Source organism: Brassica napus, chromosome A5, assembly GCF_020379485.1.
Source record: "Brassica napus cultivar Da-Ae chromosome A5, Da-Ae, whole genome shotgun sequence".
Lineage (NCBI taxonomy): Eukaryota > Viridiplantae > Streptophyta > Magnoliopsida > Brassicales > Brassicaceae > Brassica > Brassica napus.
In genome coordinates, this window is record NC_063438.1 from 9580167 (window position 1) to 9597391 (window position 17225).

Consider the following 17225-nt stretch of genomic DNA (forward strand, 5'->3'; position numbering starts at 1 on the left):
ACCGACCACTTTCACACGTAATTACGACAACTCCTACCCAGACCACATATCCAACGACCACAATCAAGTCATCCAAGCCAACACATAGTTCAAACCATTCACCACAACCACACCCTAAACCACCATTACCACCCTGACAATGCCCTAACTAACCACGATAACTACTCCCCTTGCAAACCCTGCTATCTTCTTAACTTCGTAATGACAAACAACACACAAACCGAAACACTTTCACGTTATCCATAACCATAACCAACACAGAACTAACACCAACTAACACAAAAGCCTCTTGTTATACTCACACCAACTCAAATATTACCCTGAACACAACTTTTCCAACAACGCTACACCCTTGCTCACCAACAACTAAAAAAAACAACTTTAAACAACAGCCAGCCCCTAAACACCAGCAACTCCTACAAACAAACGGTTGCGAAACTAACCACACTCCCACCCACACCCCCTAGATGTTTTCTTACTAAAATACAGAACACTTCCACGACATCCATAACCATAACCAACACAGATCTAACACCACACGTCGCCATCCTAACTTGACATACCTTGTACTCTTAACTAACTTCTCCTAACTTAATCACATTTTTTCACAAACCATGATAAACGCAACCACAAGCACATCATCCACGCCTACACCTTCTGTTAATTTTTACTTAACCATAACCTAATTAGCCGCAACCTTACTATTTCACGTCATCCATAACCATAACCAACACAGATCTAACACCACACGCTAACCCTAAACACGTAACCATCCTAACTTGACATACCTTGTACCCTTAACCAACTACTCCTAACTTAATCACATTTTTCCACAAACCATGACCAACGCAACCACAACCACATCGTCCACGCCTACACCTTCTGTTAATTTTTTCTTAAACATAACCTATCTAACCGCAACCTTACTATTTCACGGCATCCATAACCATAACCAGCACAAATCTAACACAACACGCTAACCCTAAACACGTTGCCATCCTAACTTGACATACCTGGTAACCTTAACCAACTTCTCCTATCTTAATCACATTTTTTTCACAAACCATGACCAACGCAACCACAACCAGATCGTCCACGCCTACACCTTCTGTTAATTTTTTCTTAAACATAACGTCTCCCTATCTAACCGCAACCTTACTATTTCACGGCATCCATAACCATAACCAGCACAGATCTAACACAACACGCTAACCCTAAACACGTCGCCATCCTAACTTGACATACCTGGTAACCTTAACCAACTTCTCCTATCTTAATCACATTTTTTTCACAAACCATGATAAACGCAACCACAAGCACATCATCCACGCCTACACCTTCTGTTAATTTTTACGTAACCATTACCTAATTAACCACCACCTTAGTGTCCACTACCCCCTTCCTCCACTTCCTCCTGTGTTTACGCCTACTTCTAGCCAAACAGGTTTACGACGACCACAAACATTTCATCCACGCCCTACACTGCCGTTGCGTTTGTCCCAATCATAACCAATTTAACCAAATCTTTACTAACCACTGACGACTACCCCACTTACTCACAACAATTTCTACCCAGACCAAGTATCCAACGACCACATACATGTCATCCACGCCAACTCACTATTCAAAACATTAACCACAACCACACCCTAAACCACTATTACTACCCTAACCATGCCCTAGCTACCCACGAAAAACACTCCCATTGAAAACCCCACCAACCCATCTCATACACTAATCCACCTTTTATTCTAGATCAGTTTCAGTTTTTTTCCTACACAACATAAAAAAACAACAAGAACATAAACATCCATAGATTTGTTTCTTAAAATCATACCAACAAGGGTGTTGCTCACACCAGTGGTGGCATTAACATCTCTACTACAAATACCAAAACAACTACTCCTTCAGGTTACACGAGTTCCGTTCAAAAAAAAATTCTCCCTGCACCTCCATACAATAGCCGTTCAAACAAAAAACTTCCATCACCTAACCTTCAATCTCCAATCATATCGGAACCGTGCAATTGGTGCGGTTGTGTCCTTCTACCCTGCACCTCCCGCACTTATTAGGCACAGACTTCTTCTTAGGACCCTGCATAAAAGATTCACAATTTATCACACCGCTAGATTGTCACAATCAATAAATAATCACCAAAACAAAATCAAATAAACTATCTACCGGCATCTCCCCTGTCGAGGGGAATCGTTTGGTTCTACGCCTCCCTGGTGGCCTCTTAGTCAATGGTGGCATCAACATTGCATCCCTCACGTCTTCTGGAATAGATTCGTCCCTGGGGTCGCCAATTGGCCTAATAACACCTGCATAGGTTTCCCTCCACGCCACCGTCTTGTACCAATGACCAACCATAGTCTCATATGCGAGCCCTATGTTGTCGGCCGCAATCATGGCATGCCCACATGGTATCTTCATGTTGTCAAAGTACTTGCAAGTACACTTCTTCTGCTCCAACTGAACACTCTCAGAACCACCAAACTTCCCAACAACTTGGCAGCTCCAGCTAGAAATAGAGTTCACCTTGCTGCCCTTCACCAGCGCCATTGTCTTTGTCATCACTTTATCGACTTCTATTGTCATCAGACCCCGGTGCTTATTGGCCTTCTTACGTCTTGCACTGAACCACCTTGTCATCATCCCTTGTATGAACATCACCAACTCAATTATTGGGGACGACCTACCCTCTACCAATGCGTTGTTTAGCTGTTCAGCAATGTTACTTGTCATTATATTATACCTCTGGCCCCCAAAGTACGTTCTAGACCAACGTGCAGACCCTATTTTCCCCAAATAAATCCCACATTCGCTGTTAGACGCCCTGATCTTGTCACAGAAATTCTTGTAATCCCTCATCCTATGCGCAGTCGCAGCAGCAGTCACCAACCTCGCTAACCCCTTGCTAGAGAACCTAGCATTAACGTTCCGTGCCAAATGGACGATACAAAACCCATGATGGGCTTGTGGATACACACAGCTAACCGCGTTGGCAATTGAAGTGGCCCGGTCCGATATTATAGCAAGGTTGCTCGAATCCGCCAATATCCTCTCAACCTTCTGCAGAAACCACGTCCAAGCCTCAGTATCCTCACTGTCTACTATTGCAAATGCCAAAGGAAACACTTGGAAATTGCCATCTTGTCCGCTTGCTGTAAGCAACACCCCCTTGTACTTCCCACTAAGATGTGTGCCGTCTAGAACCAACACAAGCCTCAGCTTCTGGAACCCCTTAATAGATGCCCCAAACGCCAAAAACATGTAAAGAAACCGCTCCACGCCCTCGTCGTCAACCTCTGTCTCAATATCAGCTACCGTCCCGGGATTGGCAAGTTTCAGCATATACAGATACTCAGCCAGCTTCATATACTAGTCGTCATCTGGTCCCCTCAAGTCAAACATTGCTTGCTCTTTGGCTCTGTAACACTTCATGTAAGATGCCGACAGCCTAAGATCCTCCATCAAGAGCCTTTGTATTTCAACCACCTTTGGCCCTTTCGACGGATCTTTAAATTTAGCCTTGTACACCGCTGCTATAACCCTAGCTGTTCCCCTACTGCCATACCCATTCCTACTCTCGATTGGACAAGTATGATCCAGCTGAGCTTTCCTGATTTCATAGTAACCACAACCGCGTATCTCATGAGCTGTGACTCTCCAATCACAACGCTCATCGGGACACTCGCACACAAAGGAGTCAACCTTTGTCCTCGTCTGTTTGAACTGAAACTGCCCTTTAATAGCGTAAATTGCCAAGGCAGTCTGACAATCGACTTTACTCCCATACACCTTCCCAACATGAACAACCCCATCTGCCCCTTCGACATCAAGCCCTGGGATCTCGGCGGCTTCATACACTGTGTCATCATACAGAGGCGGAATGTCAAACTCTTCGTCATCGACATCTTCCAGCTTCCGGTTACTAGGCTCCTGACCACCACTCTCTGGGACACGGCTATTACGACCACCAATACTTGTACGCCCCATCCACGCAAAGTCATCCACGGGGATCTCACCTTTCACACCACTACCACCGCTGCTTTCCCCAACAGGCTCACTGCTGCTACCCTCCGACAACTTCGCAACTCCGTTTGCCTCTTTGTCGTTAAACACAACTTCCACGGCGTCGCTGCCGCCTAAATCACCATCTATTAGTGGCTCCCAAAACTCAACGTCATATCCTCTAGGCCTAATATCCCTTTCATCAATCTCTTCTGGCCCACTGTAGTCGCTGTCAATACCCTCGCTCCACCCATTACAATCACCTCCACCAGTGGGGTTACTTTCTGACCTTAACCGCTCTTCGAATTTCTCAACCTCCTCAATAAGCTGGAAATCATCGAGGTTAATGAAGTTGGTTTTCGAACCCACGCTGGAGAGGTCGACAACCTTTCTTTTAGTACCACTCTGGCGCTGCTTCGCGCTGCATCTCGGTGTTTCAAAGACATCCATGTCAGGAGCAGCCGTACAATACCCCAAACTCTCGAAAGTTGCGAACAAATTCAAACTACCGGTAACTTTCATGTGGGTGAAGAAATACCTAAGCGCACCATCGTTTGTAAGCAGGACGGGAGGAGTTTTAATCCCGGTTGCAAGGTCCTTGCTGTCCGGCGGCCAATAGCTAAGCGCTAGATTGAAAGAAGCTTCCGACTTCTTAAACTCAGCAAACACCAGACTCTCGATCTCCTTTATGGTCAGCGCTTCATGGACAGGTATCATCCTCGCCATTTTTGTCTTGTCCACCACAAACTCCCATTTCCCGTCAGACCCACATAGCCATGCTCCACACATCACCATACACATCTCGTCCATCTGCATTGACATCGTACATCGTTTACCATGGAAATCTTGAAAACACTAAAAAACAAAACCCTAACCACAACTTCGAAACTACACACCAACAAGCTAAATCGATAAAGTCTACAAACTAACCTTCACTTCTGCAGCGGAGGAACTCTGCACGGAGCTCCCTACGTCCGTTCAAACTCGTAAATCTCTCCCACCCTTATCTTTCAGCTTCGTAGAACAACAAAGACAACACACAGCAAGGTACGTTAAAGGAAACACATTTATGGCGACCCCAACCAACCCTCTTAATCTTAGCCATTGGATCTCCTTTTAATCAAATAATCTGACGGCAACAATTGAAAACTCTCTATTTTAACTTATTCATTTATTAGACCAAACAAATGTCTGGTTTGGTTCCTTAGAGGAAACATCCTCTCCCCTAACAAACCGTTGGAGGGCTTTTCTGTCAATCAAAAATACACCTGTCCAAGTAATGTGTCCCCTGACCACAAAGTGTCTTCTAGTGTTAACAAAAGACAAAATGTGCCTCACAGTGTAAACGTCTCCAGAAGAAATAGGAGCAACACTTAAGGAACTCACAGCGGCCCTTAAAGCAGAAGGATAATTTTGGAAGTAAAAGAGTAGAGTTTGGCTCAGAGAAGGGGAGTTGAACACAATGTTCTTTCACGCCATTACAAAACAGAGAAGAGCCATGAATAAGATTATGGGTCTTTTGGATTTTAATGGGAATCTAGTGGAGGATGAAGAAAAACTGGTAGCCATCGCTACCAAGTAACCTAGAGATCTATATACAACTTCCAATCCAGAGCTCATTGAGAAGGCTCTGGCCAATGTTACGACAACAATTTCTGACCAACTCAATGCGGATCTTACATCTTATGTATCAGAATGGCAGGTAAAGCTGGTCCTATTTGCAATGCACCCAGAGAAGGCCCCTTGACCTTATGGCTTCACAGCCGTATTCTATAAAAAATTATGTGACATTGTGAAAGATGACTTAACCCATATGGGTAATGAATTTTTATTCAATGGATTTATGGCGGATGGTCTCAATGATGCCAATATTTGTCTGATCCCTAAGAAACAAAAGCCAAATGAAATGTCAAAATTTCAACCCACTAGTCTATGCAATGTCTGTTACAAAATAATATTGAAAGTATTATGCCAAAGATTAAAGAAAATCCTTCCAGACCTGATATCTAAGACACAGTCAACCTTTGTTGCTGGAAGATGGATATCTGATAATGTACTGATAGCATATGAGATGTTCCATGCTCTTTGTACAGATCCTGGCGGAAGAAATATGAGGATGGCTATAAAAGAAGACATGAGTAAAGCCTATGATCGGATAGAATGCGGTAACGAACGCTTCCGTGCATAAGGTAGATATGAATGGATAATGTGGTGCCTCATGTCGGTAAATTATCATGTCATGTTCAACGGTTAACCTAGAGGAAACATTACCCCACAAAGGGGATTTTGTCAAGGAGATCCTTTGTCTCCTTTCATATCTATCTTATGCACGGAAGCGTTCGTTAGCCTTCTCAATCACGCAGAGAATCATGGTAAGATAACGGGAATGCGTGTCTCATGTGTTAGCCCTCCAGTATCACACCTTCTCTTCACTGATGATAGCATGTTCTTCTGTAAGGCGGAGCCTCGTGAATGTGATGAAATCATGGAAGTTCTTAAGACTTATGGGAAAACTTCTGGACAATGCGTTAACTATGAGAAATAATCATTACTCTTTGGCAAGAAGATACCTGGAAATGTGAAGGAGGCTGTCAAAACATCAACAAGATTTATAAATGAGGGGGGAATGGGGACTATCTTGGTATTTCTGAAGACATTAGTGGATTAAAAAGGAAGTTGTTTGCTTTCTTGCAGTGTTTTGAAACCCGACCCGGACCTGCGGTTGAACCGGTAAACCCGGTGACCCAGAAAAAATCCGGTTTGGGTTTTGTAAAAACACAATATTTAGAAACCCACAAAAACCCGTAAAAACCGGAACCCAATTCCGGTTGAACCACCATTTGAACCAATAAATAACTTTTACTTCTCCTTTTAGTTTTTAATTATGTTTTTAGATTATGTTCTATACACTAAATTTCCAATTAAAAAAAATTAGATGCTGACAAAAAAAAGAAGTTAGGTTTTCCCTTTTCAGTTTTATATTTGTGATTTTTAGATTTTGATGAATATTTCACTATGCCACATGAAGAAAATGAAGTGAACGATGGTAGAGAGAACCAAAATTAGTTGATGTGATTTGGTGTTAGTTTATTTCCGTTATTGACAATATATTACAACGATCTTTTACTTTTGATTTATTTTGTATTTGAAGTTTAATTTATTATTCACATTAGACATTTAAATATTTATAAATTTATATCTTGATTTTTTAGATGTCATAACTCTTACCTTGTTAGAGAAAATTTTAAATAGTCTAAATTATTTTTTGATATTTTGTATGTCAAATGAAAATAAAAATATAAAAACTAAAGTTAAGTATTTTCTAAATGTTTTAAACATAAAATATATATATATTCAAACTATTATTTTATGTTTTAAAAAACATTTAGAAAATATTAAACTTTAGTTTCTATATTTTCATTTACATAGCTGATATATTATTATGTTATAAAATTAATTCAATTATTAACCCGCGGTTCACCCGCGGTCGACCCAGTGACCCGACAACCCGATAAGTCATCCGGTTCAGTGTCTGGGTCGGGTTTAAAAACATTGCTTCCTGAAAGAGAGGTTGCAAAGTCGGGTTAATCGATGGACAAGTCGATGGCTAACGAAGGGAGGAAAGGAAGTTCTGATAAAGTCTATCATTTGGCCCTACCTACTTACCTAATGTCGACTCTGCTACTACCCATAGAGACATGTGAAAATCTAGCTAGTGCCATTGCACAGTTCTGGTGGAGTTCAAATCTGCCTAAAGGAAGAATATATTGGGTAAAATGGGAAAACTATGCAAATCAAGAGAAGAGGGAGAGATAAGATTCAGGATGATCCATGAATTCAATCTTGCCTTACTAGGAGAATAATTATGGCGACTATTACAAGTCCCATATTGCTTAGTGGCTAGAGTTTTAAGGAGAAAACTAGATTTTGATCCGCGTTTGAAAAGCGCAGATTTGTTTTTGAAATTAAAAAAAATTAAAAATATTCTATATGATATATTGTGTAGATTTGATCACATTTATTTGGAACCGCGAACTAAACTGTACCAAACTGAAAATTCTGAAACTAAAAATAAACTGAATTTCATAAGTAAAGGAGAGCCAAAAGGGTAAGTGAATTTTTAAAATACAAATTCTATACTTACTGATAAAAATAACATTTAATTTCTAAATAAATAAATATTTTTAAGATACTATATATTAAAAAAATTGCCAAAAAAAATTCTTTCAATTATTAAAATTATTCGAATTATCTAATATTTTTTATCCTAACAACCGAAATTACATGATATTTAAACCGATAATCTCAAATTATCCAAATTTATCTATTAATTTGTAATTATTTGGAAAACCACTATCGAACCATAACTTAATTGGACCCAACTTATTTTTTTGCATATTAAGCGATTCTCAACTTTGATAATGAACCAAATAAAAAAAAACAAAACAACCCAACTAAAACCAAACCAAATCAAACTTTGTAAATAACTGTCCTAAATTTCGAGAACCAAAACTCAAAATAATCAAACCAAAACCGAATGCTAAAGACTAACAGTCCATCTACATTTAAATAGTGAGAAAAAAGTATTCTATTTTTAAAACTCTTTTTAGTAGGGGTACATATGGTTTATAGACAAATTAAGATATAAGCAGTGTTTTTATCTGATCTTGATAAACCCGATAGCCAAATATAATCTGAATTGGCATATGTTCTTCATGTAGCATTCTATCAGAGGTTCTACCAACTGATATTATTTTTACAAAATTTAGATTTAACAAAATTTGATTTATTACAAAACTGATAACCTAAAATATTATAATTGTATAAAATTTTGTATAAATACAACTTAAGAAGGCCAATAATTTTATAATTGTATAAAATGTAAATTCTAATATTTGACAGTTTAATAACATGATCGAAAAGTGATTAAAATTAAAATATGAATATATGCTCAATCGGTCAATAAGTTATGTTATATACTAAGGAACATAAATTGAATAATATGCTTTGAATATTACACATTTACATATTATTAATGAGATATATATATTTCACTGATATTACTATACCCAAAAATATATTTAATAATTTTTAGATGAATAAATAAATGACAATGGCAGAAAATATAATATTGAAAACAAACCAACAATATTTCCAAAAAGTATTCATGTATTTATTGTTTTGATTGTTAAAGAAAATAAAGGTAAGATCAAAATATAATGAATAGTTAATGAATAGATGTAACAACCTTTCATATGTAGATTTCTTAAGAATCCTTCCCTTTTAATAGTATAGATACTTCAGATATAACACGCCCTTGCGGCTAAACACAGCCGATGGGCCCTCATGTGGGTGGACGAGTATTATGGCAGCAAAACCATTAGTTTTGTTGGGAATCAGACAAAAGGTACACTCCGAGAATGAGATTAGAGTTTGAGAAGACCTTAGGTTACCAACGATACCAACAAGACTAGGTAGACCAATAGCACTGGTGGTCCACCCAATGATGTCAGTACGGAATAAACCTCAAAAGATGGGATTCAGAGATGCTTGAAAACTATGTCAATCCAGAGGATATACCATTGATTCAATTTTTGGCCATAAGCCAAAGATATCATTAGAAGGAGTATTATTGTAGCTATACTAAGAATGGGACCAGAATACTGGGTGGCCAGAAACATTCTCAGCAGGGACACAATACAATCCCAGGTAGAGCCGAATATTACTAAACTCCAAGCGTTTGCTTGGAGGGTACAAGCTCCACCAAAGCTAAAACACTTTATTTGGCAAACAATCTCCGGACAATTAGCAGTGACAAGCAACCAAACACATCGTTATATGCGAAGCGACAACCACTGCCCCAGATGTGGAGCAGATGATGAAACTATAAACCATGCCATATTTGAATGTCCCCCAACTCTACATACATGTGCACATGCAGAAACTCTAACTCCACCAGAGAGGTTCTCCAGTGCAAGCCACTATATAAACATAGTTTTTTTTTGGCGGAAAACGATATAGAAGACCCCAAGATGGATAAAGACCCATACCCTTAGATTATGTGATACATTTGGAAAGCAAAAAAATGATAAATTATTCAGAGGAATAGACATGGACCCATTGGAACCTGTCCGTCATGCTGAGGTAGAATGTCATGCTTGGTTTGAAGCAAATCGCAAAGAGGAAGAACCAGAAGTTATATAAAATCTTGAACATGTAGCAAATTCTGAGAGATGCATGATAGATGGATCATGGACACATTATGCACTCTTCAGTGGTTATGGATGGACATGGATAACTTCTAGGGGAATAACTCAGCTTTTGGGAGCACGAAACCAACAGCGAATAATATCACCCCTTCACTCGGAGCTCGACGCCCTCTCATGGGCGATAGAGTGCATGCTCCAGCTATCGACATGTCAGGCTTTTGGCACCGATTGCAAGGATCTAGTTTTCATGATTCAAACCCAGGATCATGGCCTAATGTTTCCACAGAGTTAAAGGAGCTGATGAAACAAAAGAGTAGATTCATTTATTTCTGGATTATCTTTATTCCTCGTTCTGAAAATGTATCGTCTTATTTATTAGCTAAGATAGCAAAATCCTTTCATAGGGACATGTACTATATGTTTCACATGTTTCACTGTCTTGATTTATTTATTTTGTTAATAAATAAATAAATATTATTTTAGAAATGAACCGTTTAAGTTTTAAAATTGATTAACAATAGTAAAACAAACTTGGTTTACGACAAAAAGGTAAAAACATGAAATCACAAGTAATCGATGTTTTAGTCATTCTATTCAAAATAGATATACAAATCTTGAAAATCCAAGCGAAAGGACTGACCGAGCCATACAAAAAAGGAGAAGCCGAAGACAAGCGAAAAGATGCACACAACACTAACAAGAAATTGATTCATCCAGCTGCCCGAACAATCAAATCTGATGAAGTGTTATAATTCATTTTGTACAAGTCGTGGTACTAAGCAATACTAACCCCTGTTCAGAAATTTGGTAGGCGTTACGCGTACGGTCGTGTAGGGCCTAGTGTCGAATCAATTAATCGGAGATTACTCGGAGATTAATCGGTGATTTGTTTTAGGTTATATATAAATAATTGTAACAAAATACAAGTAATATGTCGTGGTGTACTGGTAAATTCTATATTACATACCCAAGCACTCCGAGTTTGAATCCAAGAAAGCGAATTTTAATTTTTAATTTTTAATTTTTTAATGAAGGCTAGAGTCGTCATTGTATATATTGTCTTCTTCCATAGGTATTTGGTTTATACAACTGTAAAAAATGCGATGGTCATAGATTTTGACGGGATTTACATCATTTTTTTTTCATTTTTCTTATTGTTTTATCAAAACTTCGTAGATGTAACATAAATTATTAGATTTACATGTTTATATAAGTAAAAAATGTAATTTTTAAAAAATTTGATTTTTAGAATGCATACCCTCAGTTCGCCACGGTGACTCACCAGATAGCGATTTCTTGGCCGCTAACTCGGCTAGGCGGCGGAGTTCTATAACATGAATACTAACACATCAGATTTGATTGTGAAATGACTTCATAAGTTTTATGATGAAAATTAAAATTTTGCTTTAAAAACATGACTCGGTCAAACCCACATGCATGGTTCCTCTAGAATTTGTTTGGTGTGGACCATCAAATTGACGGTTATATCCTTTACCAACAATATCTGATTTGTTTCGAAACTTCTAGTTAATAAGTTAGGCTTATAACTTATAAGAGACACAAATACAGAAATATCCTCCAATCCTTTCTTTTGCATGTTTTGTAAGAAACTATTTGAAAGGTAAATAATCCAGCACAAGATTCATATTTGTTAAAATTTTGATTAAAATATTTTATACTTTTTGCCTAACCTTAACATTTGGAAAAAGACATGACACACTGTAAGAATCGTAGTATTTTTGCCGTATCGAACTAAACATGCGTCTTGATTCTTGCCATTTGCTTATATAGTTGTATCCTTTATCTTTAAAACATGATTTTACATAGAGACAGCGGTTTTATGGTCGTTTCATTCTCAGATCTATAAAATAATATATATATTATAGTTATTTTTGTTCATATTTTTTTGACAAATATTTTGCTCATATTTGATCCTATATTCCATATATGTCTGGGTTCCCACTAGATAATCAGCCATTAGTGTCCAAGTGCTGACAAAAAATAATTTATCGACAAAAGTACAAATGAATTATTTAAATTAAACAAATCTTAAGTCACAATTAATTCGCGGGAAATTTTCATGTTTACCACTTTCTTGATATTATTATTCATGTTTACTATCAGTAAATAGACATTTACAAAAATATTTTTTTATTAAGTAGCAAAAGACTTTTATATCATTGTTTTTTATATATATAATAAATAATTATTTAAATAAAAAAATTTAAAAGAAAAAAAAATTATGTTTTTGAATTATACTTTTTCAAATTCAAACTTTTTATAATTTTTTTATTTTCAATTTTTCTTTTTGAAAATCAAAAAAAAATATTTTTGAAACTATTTTTTAAAATTTATTTATATTTTTAAGTATTTATTTATATATTTATTAGAATCATAAAATTTACATTCTAAAAATCCTACTCCACTCACCCCTGAACTCTAAACACTAAGTATATATTAGTTAATCTTATAGTTATAAATATTTTTTATCATTCGTTAAAAGTTAGTGTAAACATACAAAATGATACTATCAATATAGTATTTTTGGCAATTTCTCTTGATTTGCACCAACCGTTATTTCTCTGAAGGTTTCTATTTTTTATTTTTGTTGATAGAGGTTTATAATTATTTGAAATTTTTTATTATTTTCAAGAATGCAATATAGTGAAATATATCAAAGAATTTTAATTTTTATTAACCTAAAAAAAAATTAAAACAATGTAGGATCATCAAAAAAGTCTTAGTTTAGTTGTTTGCATGACCCCTTCAAAAGAGTTAGAAATCTGACTCAGATCCTTGGTATAAAACTACTTGGGAGTAATTTTAAAATGTTCATCCTGTCTCAAAAATATTATAAATTATTGACAATTAAAATGATTAAGTTAGTCAAATCGATGGTAAAAAATCGACATAAATCACTGCTAAAATACTAATTACAAACATTGTGTGCTAATTTTTCTGTTTTGTGTTTAATTCAAGTTGACGTTGTTGGATGTTTGAAAAAATTAATGACAGGGTTTATAAAAAAATTAATGACGATGAAATGACAATGACAAAGATATATGTGCTTTCGAGCAATACAATAATCATACATGCTACACTATCATAAAATGATTATATACATATACGTATACACATATAACTATTTATTGTTTTACATGTATAATCAGTCAATGAAGTATTCATAATAATTACATAAATATAGTATATATTATGTGTACATGAAAGAATATATATTATAGAAATATAATCATAAATTTAATAATAATATTAATGTTTCATGCAACTTTCTATAAAAATTGTAGCATTTCTATCTCCAATCATTTTGAGAATCATATACCATTTAGTTTTCAAAGCACTAAATCATATGGTTATTACAATTGCATGTTTCTGATAATACCAAGTTATTAAAGTTAGTTCCACACGTTACATAAAATTGATATTTATAAAAATAATATACAAAATATTTATAAGTTATTATATAATATTTTTTTTGTTCGATAGTTTATTCATAGTCAAAATAATTAATTTATTGATATTTTATAAATACATAGTTACTTTCGTAGGAGAAATCATGCACTAAAATAAAATAATCTATGATACTTTTAGTTTTTACATTATAAAAATAAATAATATACCTATAAATTTATTTTCCTTTTTAAACGAATATGAATTCATTTTATACTACTTTTTAATTACAAGCATAACTTGCATTTTAGTATAATTTACAAGCAATTAACCAAATTTAAATTAAGATTTATCACTTAAAATTTCAAAAATTTTGTGTTCCAATTTATATGTTAAAAATAAGAAAAATATTACAATATATCAATTAATTAATTACAAAATTGTAAATGTAGTTATAATATTATTACAAAGAGACAATTTTTTAAAAAACAATTCTACCATTTTTCAAAATAAGTTATTTCATAACGTTCACAAATGTTGATCAGTTAATCGGTAAGATATTTGATCAAATCTTTCAAATAAGTGTATAATTTTTTATCTAAATATTAAATTGTATATATATTAAATTCCACGCACTTATCTGAATTATAAATTTACATTTAGAATTTTAAAGTAAATGCACAAATGACACTGATGTATGAAGTAAACACATATGTGTAAATAATGTAGATTTTATCTTCTAGACCATAGCTCTTTTCTATCTATGTCTAAAATGGATAATTAGAAACAAAATTTATTAGATTTTCAAAATTCTATATCTGTATTCTGCAATCTCATAATTTATATGTATGTATGTTTAACAATCACTTAATACATACAAAATTCTTCTAATTTTCTAACTTCAAAATTTAGACATAACATACTTATGTACTAAACTTTATTCACACTGACAATTGAATATGATTTAAAAATCTTGACTGCTTAAACAGATTCTAAATTTGAAATAGAAATAAAATGGTTAAAATAGTTATGGAACGACCAAGTAATTATGATAGAATTCAAAAAATAGAAAAGCAACAAAATTACTAAAACTCGTTGTTGAACTTGTTAAAATCTTTACAAATTCTTCTCAAACTAGCCATAAGACTTCATGGAACCTCACTTGAGAAGCAAAAAAAATTATTTAGTCAATGAATTGTTAATAGTTTGCTCGCTATACAATCCAATTTCTTTTATTAGATTGACTCCCAAATATACTATTGTGTGTAGAGTATTTTCTAATTTCAATCAAACCTTGTTCATGTGTGATGTGCTGCAGTCTACTTAGTAGCTGGAAAATCACCCAGCAATAATTATATATATAAATATATATATTTTACCTGAAAAACAATAATTATATCATTGTTATTGGTTACACCAACTTTTTAAAATGAACTCAAAATCTCAAATATAAACTAGAAATTTTGAATATCAATTCAAATCCAAACCAATCATAAAATAAATTGAACATAATACAACTTTTTTATCAAACACACCATATCCAAAATCATGAAACCAAATTGAATTAAATTAAATAGGCAAATTAACCAAAATTTATTAGTAATTTAGTTATATCAATTTATTAAAATATAATAAATTTACAAGGTTAAACACAATAATTATTTTATTTTTTGTAATTTTTCCCAACACAAACTTATCCAAATTGTAAAAAAAACCAAACTGCACCGAGTCAAATAAAATTTAAGTAGAATCTATTTCTTATTTGCAAAAACTTTAAAACCCAAATAATTCGAATCAAGTGTTTAAGAAAAGTAACTAGACGATTTATAAAGTATTAGCATCTAGGTAGATTATTCGCGACCTAGACATAACAAGAAGTTAACAAAAATATTTTGTTAATAATAATTTATTTGTCTATATTTATAGTTATATTAGATATTTTAAAATATATTTTTTATTAAAATTTTATTTTAATGAAAAATATAAAAACTTAAATATACTGAAAATCAGGAAAATTTAGGTGCTTGAAATAATACAAAAGGTTGAAAAAAAATATTATCATTGATTATAGACAAAATTTACTCACCATTCATTTTAATGTTAATTGGTTTAACTAGACTAATTTATATTTACTTAGACTAATATAAATTATATTAAAATATTTAAATCGACTTAAAATGTTGAAATAAAAAAATGAAAATTATTTCGGTTATAACCAATTTACCATTTAAACAAATTATAAAATTGCATCAAATTGGATTATATACCGAATAACCTGATGCTAACTCATGATCATTAGAGATTATTGTCCTTTTGGATGATAATGTTGGTATTAAATGCAAAGAGGAATGGAAAATTTGCATTTGTGTGGTCAATTGACATTCTCTCTATATCTATTCAATTAGTGATGATTTATCTCAAAATCAAACTAAATCATGCTATTATTTCCTACAAAATTTGTCATGTGTACAAGTCATAACTTTGCAAAATTGTCAACATAATAGTTAAATCATGTTATAAATCTATTCAAAATATAAACTTGCATTTGACTTTATAAACATAATATATGCCTATTAGACTCTTGAAGTTGTTGTGACTGAATAAAATAAAATTAATGAATTTTTAATATGTTATAGATTTGAATATCAACGCTATAAATCCAATCCACTAACCCATTCCTAACCCAAGACCTCATATACAAAAAAATGAGATATTGAAGTAAATATCACTAAAAGGATGTGTTTGAGTGTTTGACTGTTTGGTGAAGAGAACTAACGTCCATTTATTTTGAGAGATAACATAATAATTTTCTTATCTTTGATATATTTATATAATATAAATATTAAGATAGGTGGGGTTGGTGAAAATTATCGACATATTTTATTTTTCATTTTACTTAGACTTTTATCGTCAACAACATGGGCCCACTCTCCCACCAAAGCCCAATCAATATCTATTTCGCTTTCTTCACCAACCCACTCTTCTTTCACCAAACCCATTTCCTTTATTTCCAGTCACACCCCTGTATTTCGTATGCTTCCTGTTTCCAGCCCATAAGTTCTTTTTTAAAGTTGAATTGATTGACTTCCAGATTCGAATTAATGGTTTTGATTTCATATATGAAGAAGGTCAAGAGTTCAGATATGTTTCTTGGTAATGTGTATGTTTCTTTTATAGAACAAAGTAGATAAAATCTGCAGTTATTAAAGAGAATATTCAAGAAGTCAAAATACATGCAAAGATTTATATCAAAGTAGTATAAATCCATTACACATATCCAAAACGTGGCAAAAATCTAACGTTTTGCAATATTATTTCTTGAAAGTAATGATATATATTTCCTATTTCGTTAAAATACCCAATGGGTTTACTCAATGGATATGTTTAACACGCATAAAATCATGTAAAAATACAGTAATATTAATGACTTTTTCATAAACATGTGATTTTCAGCAATAAAAATGCAGCTTACCAAACGCGACGTGAAAATTTCAGAAGTGAGAACCCGTACTCTTGATGTAATGACAATAATACCCCTGTATCTTAAAATTACAATTATGACCCTTTTCACCAACCCCACAGTTCTTCGCCGGT

The 17225-nt window shown here is 34.0% G+C and overlaps 1 protein-coding gene across 1 annotated transcript; it reads right to left on the minus strand.

Moving 5' to 3' along the window:
• Positions 1 to 2007: 2007 nt before the first annotated feature.
• LOC125608554 lies at positions 2008 to 3378 on the minus strand. The gene is made up of 2 exons (XM_048778975.1): positions 2182 to 3378; positions 2008 to 2094 (listed from the first exon to the last, which is right to left on the minus strand). Exons 1-2 carry the CDS (start codon positions 3376 to 3378, stop codon positions 2008 to 2010), a joined length of 1284 nt encoding a protein of 427 aa, XP_048634932.1.
• Between the last annotated feature and the right edge of the window lie 13847 nt (positions 3379 to 17225).

Bases quoted from the DNA above. Each gene is read 5' to 3' on its own strand.
- LOC125608554 (XM_048778975.1), bottom strand. From the start codon at position 3,378: ATGAAGCTGGCTGAGTATCTGTATATGCTGAAACTTGCCAATCCCGGG. The intron at 2,095-2,181 runs GTAGATAGTTTA...TCTTTTATGCAG, and splicing joins CCTCGACAGGGGAGATGCCG to GGTCCTAAGAAGAAGTCTGT.